The sequence below is a fragment of the Heterodontus francisci genome, chromosome 35 (genome assembly GCF_036365525.1).
Source record: "Heterodontus francisci isolate sHetFra1 chromosome 35, sHetFra1.hap1, whole genome shotgun sequence".
NCBI classification, from domain to species: Eukaryota; Metazoa; Chordata; class Chondrichthyes; order Heterodontiformes; family Heterodontidae; genus Heterodontus; species Heterodontus francisci.
This window is the reverse complement of record NC_090405.1, coordinates 52,614,857-52,626,025: the sequence shown is the minus strand read 5'-3', so window position 1 is coordinate 52,626,025 and position 11,169 is coordinate 52,614,857. Positions and strand designations below refer to the sequence as shown.

Here is an 11,169-nt window from a genome sequence, read left to right as displayed (position 1 = left end):
TCCGTCCCTCACACACCCTGACTCCCTCCGTCCCTCACACACTGACTCCCTCCGTCCCTCACACACCCTGACTCCCTCCGTCCCTCACACACAGAATCCCTCCGTCCCTCACACACCCTGACTCCCTCCGTCCCTCACACACCCTCACTCCCTCCGTCCCTCACACACTGACTCCCACCGTCCCGAGCACACTGACTCCCTCCGTCCCTCACACAATGACTCCCTCCGTCCCTCACACACCCTGACTCCCTCCGTCCCTCACACACTGACTCCCTCCATCCCTCACACACCCTGACTCCCTCCGTCCCTCACACCCTGACTCCCTCCGTCCCTCACACACCCTGACTCCCTCCGTCCCTCACACACTGACTCCCACCGTCCCAAGCACACTGACTCCCTCCGTCCCTCACACACTGACTCCCTCCGTCCCTCACACACTGACTCCCTCCATCCCTCACACACCCTGACTCCCTCCGTCCCTCACACCCTGACTCCCTCCGTCCCTCACACACTGACTCCCTCCGTCCCTCACACCCTGACTCCCTCCGTCCCTCACACAATGACTCCCTCCGTCCCTCACACCCTGACTCCCTCCGTCCCTCACACACTGACTCCCTCCGTCCCTCACACCCTGACTCCCTCCGTCCCTCACACAATGACTCCCTCCGTCCCTCACACACCCTCACTCCCTCCGTCCCTCACACACCCTCACTCCCTCCGTCCCTCACACAATGACTCCCTCCGTCCCTCACACACTGACTCCCTCCGTCCCTCACACCCTGACTCCCTCCGTCCCTCACACACCGACTCCTTCCATCCCTCACACACCCTGACTCCCTCCGTCCCTCACACACCCTGACTCCCTCCAACCCTCACACCCTGACTCCCTCCGTCCCTCACACCCTGACTCCCTCCGCCCCTCACACCCTCACTCCCTCCGTCCCTCACACAATGACTCCCTCCGACCCTCACACACTGACTCTCTCCGTCCCTCACACACTGACTCCCTGTCCCTCACACACCCTGACTCCCTCCGTCCCTCACACCCTGACTCCCTCCGTCCCTCACACACCGACTCCTTCCATCCCTCACACACCCTGACTCCCTCCGTCCCTCACACACAGAATCCCTCCGTCCCTCACACACCCTGACTCCCTCCGTCCCTCACACACCCTGACTCCCTCCGTCCCTCATACACTGACTCCCTCCGTCTCTCATACACTGACTCCCTCCGTCCCTCATACACTGACTCCCTCTGTCCCTCACACACTGACTCCCTCCGTCCCTCACACACTGACTCCCTCCGTCCCTCACACTCCGACTCCCTCTGTCCCTCACACACTGACCGCTCTGGGGGTCCCTCACGGATTGACACGTGAATTCACCCTCCAATAGGGAACTGAGCCCTGTAACCCGGAGAGGCCCAGGTTTGATCCTGGTCTGTCTGAGTTAACACAAAAACAGGAGGAGGCCATTCAGCCCCTCGAGCCTGTTCCAGCATTCAATGCGATGATACCTGATCTGTGATCTAACTCCATCCAGCTGCCTTGTGTCCATTGCCCTTCACACCCTCGTCTAACAGAAATCTATTGATCTGAGATTTAAACAGATTTACTGCTGCCCAGTGTCTGCTGCTCCTTATGGGACAGAATTCCACACTTCCAGCAGCCGATGTGGAAAGATGTGTTTCCCAACTTCTCTCCACAAGGTCCTGCCTCTGATTTTAAGGTTGTCACTTCACCCCAACCAGTGGAAATAAAAGTCCCTCCATCAACACTATCAATTCCTTTCAAAATTCTAAAAGCCTCAATTAAATTAAATTACCCTTTAACCCTTTAAATTCCAGGAGTACAAACTAGGTTTATATAATCTCTACTCATACTTTAACACTTCGAGCCCTGATAACATTCCTCTCAGACCACACTACGCATCTCCAAAGGGAAATTCTCAGGAGAGGTGACTGTACACAGCTCCAAGTGAGGACTAACCAGAGCTCAGTAAAGCTGTCACATCCATGTTATATTCCAGCCCTCTAATTATACAGACTAACATTCCATTCGTCTTTTTGATTATTTTTTGTACCTGACCATTACATATTAGTGATCTGTATTCACACACCGCTCAATCTCTTCGGATCACCACAGTTCCAAAATTTCCACGTTTAAAAAGTATGCACTCAGTTCCTTGTTAGTTCAAAAGCGATGATCTCACACTCCCCTGCATTGAAAACCATCTGCTCACTCACTTTCCCGATGACTCTTTGTAATTTTATGCTCTCATCTACACTTTTTTACTATGTCACCAGTCTTTATGTTCTCAGAAAACCTGGATCCACGGCTCTTTACTGCGGTATCTAAGTCATCAATAAGTCGAGTGAATGGTTGAGGCCTGGGACACAGATCCCTGTGATCACAGTCACAATCGTGAACGTTCCTGGATTAGGGACTGGGGAAAGAATCACCCAGGGTTCCTGTCTGCTGTTGAAAGTGTGGATGTGTGCATGGCCATCGGGACAGGACGGAAATTGGACACTGGTGTGATGCTTCTGTGGTGGAATAGCAGATGCCTCTCACCCTCTGGGCTGAAAGGTAAAATCCAAGCCATTTGAGTGAGGGCATTCAGTGTCCATCCCAGAAATGCCAGCACTTTAAGAGAGGAGAGAAAACCAGGTCACTCACAGGAATAAAGTCCTTGACTATTCCTCCACCTCCACCAGCTGATGTGATGCACTCCCTGGTCGCAGGACCATGGTGGTGTGAGTCACCCCACATTCCCTCCATCCATACACATCAGTGACTGCCTGAATCTCCCGATTACACATAAGACATTCCTCTGTTAGGCTTCCACAGGAAGGACCAGTGATTTAAAATGACCTGCACCTTATCTCCAGTTAGAATCTGAGTGGAATTTAACTGCAGCTGATTTCAGTCTACTTGGAAGTGGAAACTCTGGCTTCCAGTTACCTTTGAGCCCTCTTTCACTGCTGAAGATCCCCTGGGGTTATCAATGGGAACACGCCAACATTTCAACTTGTGCCAGTGCTTTGAGAGTGGGTGTTGACTGGCTATTTGACCTTGGGGGACATCACAGCAAAACCGAACCCTGTTCCCACCCAACATTCAAAGATAACTTGCATTTCTATAGCACCTTTCACAATCTCAGGAATTCCCAAAGCGCTTTACAGCCAATTGTTTCGAAGTGTTGTAAAGTAGGAAACGCGGCAGCCAACTTGTGCACAGCAAGATCCCACAAACAGCAATCAGGTGATAACCAGATCATCTGTTTTTATGATGTTGGTTGAGGGATAAATATTGGCCCCAGGACACCGGGGAAAACCCCCCTGCCCTTCTTCAAAATACTGTCATGGGATCATTTATGAGACAGGGCCTCAGTTTAAAGCACTATCCACACGTTAGAACCTCTGAGAGAGCGGCACTCCTTCAGTACAGCACTGGCAGTGTCCGCCTGGGTTTTGGACTCAAGTGCCTGGAGTGGTATTTGAACTCGTAACCGTTTAGCTCAGGGTACCGCTGAGCCTCAGCTGAGACTAACCCAAACCCAATGATCAAGAGCTGGAACCCGACACTTCCTACTCAACAGGCACTAAGGCTAAAGGCAGCACTCTGAGCACTGGCTCTGCAGACATCGGGGTAATTCAGCATTTACCAGGGATCGAGGTGGCAGCCCGGGAAGGTGCTGACTCCTCTGGTCTCAGCAGTGTGCTACTGTACCTCGGGGACCAGGGGAGGGAAGCTTCAGGTGAGAGGAGGGGAAAAGGAGTTTGGTGGCAAATTGGTTGCGTTTGTGGTGCTTTCCTGCCATCTGGTGGTTGTCAGTTGACAGTGCAGCAGCTTTAAAATCCAATAAAACTGTTTATAGCACAGAAACAGGCCATTCTGCCCATCTAGTCCATGCTGCACATGAACCTCCTAATAATGTTAAAAACACGCGACTGTTTAACCTGTGGCTAAAAACCACACAAAAAAGTCTTTTCATCAATTCTTTTTCATTCTTGCTTTGTCCTGTCCATAAAATAAGGAGAAATTAACACAAAAACAGCCTGCAATTCTCATAGGGAAATAAAGAGCAATAAAACAGCAGGGGAGCAGACACACAGGCTGGGAGGGAGGTGACTGAGGCAGGGGAATAGACCAAGCTTACACCAGGTTTGGGAACTCTCCAGTGGGCTACTGAAGGGCTATTGGTCATCAAAAGAGTTGGTGCAGACTTGATGCAACAACTAGCCTCCTCCCGTGCTGTAATATTTCATGATTCTGTGACAACTGGGACACAATCAAGTCTGAAAGAATGTTCTGGAACGTCTGTGGGTGAACTGAAACAAGAGGTTCTAATTTGCAGAAGGTTTAATTCCTGCCCCGTGGTTTGAGATAGTCACGAGGGGCTGAATTTCCTCATCTCAGGTGAGGAGCTTAGGGAGGGGGGGGATCAGCCAGAATTCCTGCTCCTGATCACAGTCCAGTTGCACGTGTGCAATATCAGATGCAGAATGGATCAGACGGGCTATAAAGGCACCCCATGGTCAAATATCCTGTTGATATTCACTGTCTCACAGCCATACATAAAGCAGAACCAGTAGGGTGAGATACTGGAGACAGCCTGTGGCTTAACGTGTACTGCCTTTGAGAGAGGAGGGAGAATTCTCTCTTTTTAATTTCACTCACCGTGGAGCAATGATTCATCTGGGATAAAAAAGGCTGTGGCAGAAATCCCAACCAGGATCAGGAACTTCAGAAACCAAAACCTGGAGAAAGAGAGCAGCAGTAACTGAGAAACACTGGTACAGAGTAGCACAGAGAGTGAGAAACACTGGGACAGAGTAGTACAGAGACTGAGAAACACTGGGACAGAGTAGCACAGAGACTGAGAAACACTGGGACAGAGTAGTACAGAGACTGAGAAACACTGGGACAGAGCAGAACAGAGACTGAGAAACACTGGGACAGAGCAGCAGAGAGACTGAGAAACACTGGTACAGAGTAGCACAGAGACTGAGAAACACTGGGACAGAGTAGTACAGAGACTGAGAAACACTGGGACAGAGTAGTACAGAGACTGAGAAACACTGGGACAGAGGAGCACAGAGACTGAGAAACACTGGGACAGAGTAGTACAGAGACTGAGAAACACTGGGACAGAGCAGAACAGAGACTGAGAAACACTGGGACAGAGTAGCAGAGAGACTGAGAAACACTGGTACAGAGTAGCACAGAGACTGAGAAACACTGGTACAGAGCAGAACAGAGACTGAGAAACACTGGGACAGAGGAGCACAGAGACTGAGAAACACTGGGACAGAGTAGTACAGAGACTGAGAAACACTGGGACAGAGTAGTACAGAGACTGAGAAACACTGGGACAGAGTAGCACAGAGACTGAGAAACACTGGGACAGAGCAGCAGAGAGACTGAGAAACACTGGTACAGAGTAGCACAGAGACTGAGAAACACTGGTACAGAGCAGAACAGAGACTGAGAAACACTGGGACAGAGGAGCACAGAGACTGAGAAACACTGGGACAGAGTAGTACAGAGACTGAGAAACACTGGGACAGAGGAGCACAGAGACTGAGAAACACTGGGACAGAGGAGCACAGAGACTGAGAAACACTGGGACAGAGCAGAACAGAGACTGAGAAACACTGGGACAGAGGAGCACAGAGACTGAGAAACACTGGGACAGAGTAGTACAGAGACTGAGAAACACTGGGACAGAGGAGAACAGAGACTGAGAAACACTGGGACAGAGCAGCAGAGAGACTGAGAAACACTGGTACAGAGTAGCACAGAGACTGAGAAACACTGGGACAGAGGAGCACAGAGACTGAGAAACACTGGGACAAAGGAGCACAGAGACTGAGAAACACTGGGACATTGGTCAGTGTGTGATTGGATTGGTCAGCGTGTGTTGATTGGTCAGTGTGTGTGTTTGGATTGGTCAGTGTTTGTGTGTTGATTGGTCAGTGTGTGTGTGTGTGTGTGTTGATTGGTCAGTGTGTGTTGATTGGTCAGTGTGTGTTGATTGGTCGGTGTGTGTGTTTGGATTTGTCAGTGTGTGTGTGTTGATTGGTCAGTGTGTGTGTTTGGATTTGTCAGTGTGTGTGTGTTGATTGGTCAGTGTGTGTTGATTGGTCAGTGTGTGTTGATTGGTCGGTGTGTGTGTGTTGATTGGTCAGGGTGTGTTGATTGGTCGGTGTGTGTGTGTTGATTGGTCAGTGTGTGTTGATTGGTCGGTGTGTGTGTGTTGATTGGTCGGTGTGTGTGTGTTGATTGGTCAGTGTGTGTTGATTGGTCGGTGTGTGTGTGTTGATTGGTCGGTGTGTGTGTGTTGATTGGTCAGTGTGTGTTTGCATTGGTCAGTGTGTGTGTTGATTGGTCAGTGTGTGTTTGGATTGGTCAGTGTGTGTTGATTGGTCGGTGTGTGTGTGTTGATTGGTCAGGGTGTGTTGATTGGTCGGTGTGTGTGTGTTGATTGGTCAGTGTTTGTTGATTGGTCAGTGTGTGTTTGCATTGGTCAGTGTGTGTGTGTTGATTGGTCAGTGTTTGTTGATTGGTCAGTGTGTGTTGATTGGTCAGTGTGTGTTGATTGGTCAGTGTGTGTTTGCATTGGTCAGTGTGTGTGTGTTGATTGGTCAGTGTTTGTTGATTGGTCAGTGTGTGTTGATTGGTCAGTGTGTGTTGATTGGTCAGTGTGTGTGTTTGGATTGGTCAGTGTGTGTTGATTGGTCAGTGTGTGTTGATTGGTCGGTGTGTGTGTGTTGATTGGTCAGTGTGTGTTTGCATTGGTCAGTGTGTGTGTGTTGATTGGTCAGTGTTTGTTGATTGGTCAGTGTGTGTTGATTGGTCAGTGTGTGTTGATTGGTCAGTGTGTGTGTTTGGATTGGTCAGTGTGTGTTGATTGGTCAGTGTGTGTTGATTGGTCGGTGTGTGTGTGTTGATTGGTCAGTGTGTGTTGATTGGTCAGTGTGTGTTGATTGGTCGGTGTGTGTGTGTTGATTGGTCAGGGTGTGTTGATTGGTCAGTGTGTGTGTTTGGATTGGTCAGTGTGTGTTGATTGGTCAGTGTGTGTTGATTGGTCGGTGTGTGTGTGTTGATTGGTCAGTGTGTGTTGATTGGTCAGTGTGTGTTGATTGGTCGGTGTGTGTGTGTTGATTGGTCAGTGTGTGTTTGCATTGGTCAGTGTGTGTGTGTTGATTGGTCAGTGTTTGTTGATTGGTCAGTGTGTGTTGATTGGTCAGTGTGTGTTGATTGGTCAGTGTGTGTGTTTGGATTGGTCAGTGTGTGTTGATTGGTCAGTGTGTGTTGATTGGTCGGTGTGTGTGTGTTGATTGGTCAGTGTGTGTTGATTGGTCAGTGTGTGTTGATTGGTCGGTGTGTGTGTGTTGATTGGTCAGGGTGTGTTGATTGGTCGGTGTGTGTGTGTTGATTGGTCAGTGTGTGTGTGTTGATTGGTCAGTGTGTGTTGATTGGTCAGTGTGTGTTGATTGGTCGGTGTGTGTGTGTTGATTGGTCAGTGTGTGTTGATTGGTCGGTGTGTGTGTGTTGATTGGTCAGTGTGTGTTGATTGGTCGGTGTGTGTGTGTTGATTGGTCAGGGTGTGTTGATTGGTCAGTGTGTGTTGATTGGTCGGTGTGTGTGTGTTGATTGGTCAGGGTGTGTTGATTGGTCGGTGTGTGTGTGTTGATTGGTCAGTGTGTGTTGATTGGTCGGTGTGTGTGTGTTGATTGGTCGGTGTGTGTGTGTTGATTGGTCAGTGTGTGTTTGCATTGGTCAGTGTGTGTGTGTTGATTGGTCAGTGTGTGTTTGGATTGGTCAGTGTGTGTTGATTGGTCGGTGTGTGTGTGTTGATTGGTCAGGGTGTGTTGATTGGTCGATGTGTGTGTGTTGATTGGTCAGTGTGTGTTTGCATTGGTCAGTGTGTGTGTGTTGATTGGTCAGTGTTTGTTGATTGGTCAGTGTGTGTTGATTGGTCAGTGTGTGTTGATTGGTCAGTGTGTGTGTTTGGATTGGTCAGTGTGTGTTGATTGGTCAGTGTGTGTGTTTGGATTGGTCAGTGTGTGTTGATTGGTCAGTGTGTGTGTTTGGATTGGTCAGTGTGTGTTGATTGGTCAGTGTGTGTGTGTTGATTGCAGACTCTCCCATGCACACAGATCTTTTATTCCAGTTACCCATTATGAATCAGTGCCCTGAAATCTCGACTGGACTTCACATTGAGGAGGATCATACACAGTAACAGGTAGAAGCAGGCTGTTCCAAAACAGACCCTATACACGGCTGAGTATCCGATTAACATGTCGCAGTCAGAGCCCGGCTGCAGCCTCTCACAGAACATCCTGAAGAAGGGCACCTAAAACACAAGGGAACAAAATCAAACTCTGTATACAGAGCAGGAGCTCAGACTACAACCTGGCTCAGGTATAAAATAAAACCCGACCTGGGCCTGCCCCGACAACAGCCAACCCGAACCCGACCTGGGCCCGTCCTGACAACAGCCAACCTGAACCCGACCTGGGCCCGTCCTGACAACAGCCAACCTGAACCCGACTTGGGCCCGTCCCGACAACAGCCAACCAGAACCCGACTTGGGCCCGTCCCGACAACAGCCAACCAGAACCCGACCTGGGCCCAACCTGACAACAGCCAACCGGAACCCGACCTGGGCCCGTCCTGACAACAGCCAACCCGAACCCGACCTGGGCCCGTCCTGACAACAGCCAACCCGAACTCGACCTGGGCCCGTCCTGACAACAGCCAACCCGAACCCGACCTGGGCCCGTCCTGACAACAGCCAACCCGAACTCGACCTGGGCCCGTCCTGACAACAGCCAACCCAAACCCGACCTGGGCCCGTCCTGACAACAGCCAACCTGAACCCGACCTGGGCCCGTCCCGACAACAGCCAACCAGAACCCGACCTGGGCCCAACCTGACAACAGCCAATCCAAACCCGACCTGGGCCCGTCCCGACAACAGCCAACTCGAACCCAACCTGGGCCCGTCCCGACAACAGCCAACCTGAACCCGACCTGGGCCCGACCTGACAATAGCCAACCCGAACCCGACCTGGGCCCGTCCCGACAACAGCCAACCCAAACCCGACCTGAACCCGACCTGGGCCCGTCTCGACAACAGCCAACCCGAACCCGACCTGGGCCCAACCTGACAACAGCCAACCCAAACCCGACCTGGGCCCGTCCCGACAACAGCCAACCCAAACCCGACCTGGGCCCGTCCCGACAACAGCCAACCCGAACCCGACCTGGGCCCAACCTGACAACAGCCAACCTGAACCCGACCTGGGCCCGACCTGACAACAGCCAACCTGAACCCGACCTGGGCCCGTCCTGACAACAGCCAACCTGAACCCGACCTGGGCCCAACCTGACAACAGCCAACCCAAACCCGACCTGGGCCCGTCCTGACAACAGCCAACCTGAACCCGACCTGGGCACGAGTCCTTTTTTAAATGCCCGACCCGACCCGCAAATAACAAACATATTATTGAAACAGATAAAAATCGTAGATTAAAACAAAAACAATATGAAACAAAACAGTCCAGTCCAGCCCGACCCGATACAAGCCCAAATGCTGGACACAGAATACAGACCCGACTCGACCCCAACACACGTAGTCGGGTTTGGTTGGATTCGGGTCGGGTAGCCAGGCTTCAGTTCAGACCAAGATTAACCAAACCTAGCCATGATAAACATCCAACAGTTCACCGTGTTACAGTGGCCTGAGCCAACAAAGGCATTTAGAAAGACTTTCAAACCAACATGAGAATACCAGATATCAGAGTGAGGATGAACCGTTCACTACATCAAACTCGCTCCTTCCACAGTCCATGTACACTCTCCCCTATCACTGACTCTACCCACCCATTTAATCACCCACAGCCCATATACACTCTCCCCTATCACTGACTCTATCCACCCATTTAATCCCCTCCCACAGTCCATGTACACTCTCCCCTATCACTGACTCTACCCACCCATTTAATCACCCACAGCCCATGTACACTCTCCCCTATCACTGACTCTACCCACCCATTTAATCACCCACAGCCCATATACACTCTCCCCTATCACTGACTCTACCCACCCATTTAATCCCCTCCCACAGTCCATGTACACTCTCCCCTATCACTGACTCTACCCACCCATTTAATCACCCACAGCCCATATACACTCTCCCCTATCACTGACTCTACCCACCCATTTAATCCCCTCCCACAGTCCATGTACACTCTCCCCTATCACTGACTCTACCCACCCATTTAATCACCCACAGCCCATGTACACTCTCACCTATCACTGACTCTACCCACCCATTTAATCCCCTCCCACAGTCCATGTCCACTCTCCCCTATCACTGACTCCACCCGCCCATTTAATCACCCACAGCCCATGTACACTCTCCCCTATCACTGACTCTACCCACCATTTAATCACCCTCCCACAGTCCATGTACACTCTCCCCTATCACTGACTCTACCCACCCATTTAATCACCCTCCACAGTCCATGTACACTCTCCCCTATCACTGACTCTACCCACCCATTTAATCACCCACAGCCCATATACACTCTCCCCTATCACTGACTCTACCCACCCATTTAAACCCCTCCCACAGTCCATGTACACTCTCCCCTATCACTGACTCTACCCACCATTTAATCCCCTCCCACAGCCCATGTACACTCTCCCCTATCACTGACTCAACCCACCCATTTAATCACCCACAGCCCATGTACACTCTCCCCTATCACTGACTCAACCCACCCATTTAATCACCCACAGTCCATGTACACTCTCTCCGATCACTGACTCTACCCACCCATTTAATCCCCTCCCACAGTCCATGTCCACTCTCCCCTATCACTGACTCTATCCACCCATTTAATCACCTCCCACAGCCCATGTCCACTCTCCCCTATCACTGACTCTATCCACCCATTTAATCCCCTCCCACAGTCCATGTTTCTTCTCCTCTAGCCGAGGAAGGTGAAGGAATGTTTCTGGGGGAAATTAATCCCAGTGAGTGCCCACATTAAAAAGGAACCATTGGGGCATGTAGTTTTCTCTCACTCTGTTCAGGCCTCCACCTGGCACTGAAGACAATGGCCTGAGTGAGAGCAGTAGCTGCCTGTGTG

The 11,169-nt window shown here is 50.9% G+C and overlaps 1 protein-coding gene across 1 annotated transcript in view; it reads right to left on the bottom strand.

The window, feature by feature from the left end:
* The window catches only part of serinc4 (serine incorporator 4), a 58,673-nt gene that overhangs the window by 30,635 nt on the left and 16,869 nt on the right, over positions 1-11,169 (bottom strand). Inside the window, exons 3-4 of the mRNA XM_068015169.1 lie at positions 8,186-8,364; positions 4,683-4,762 (exon numbers count right to left, since the gene is read on the bottom strand). Of these exons, the coding sequence (XP_067871270.1) occupies positions 4,683-4,762; positions 8,186-8,364 (259 nt within the window). The remainder of the gene's footprint in view (positions 1-4,682; positions 4,763-8,185; positions 8,365-11,169) is intronic.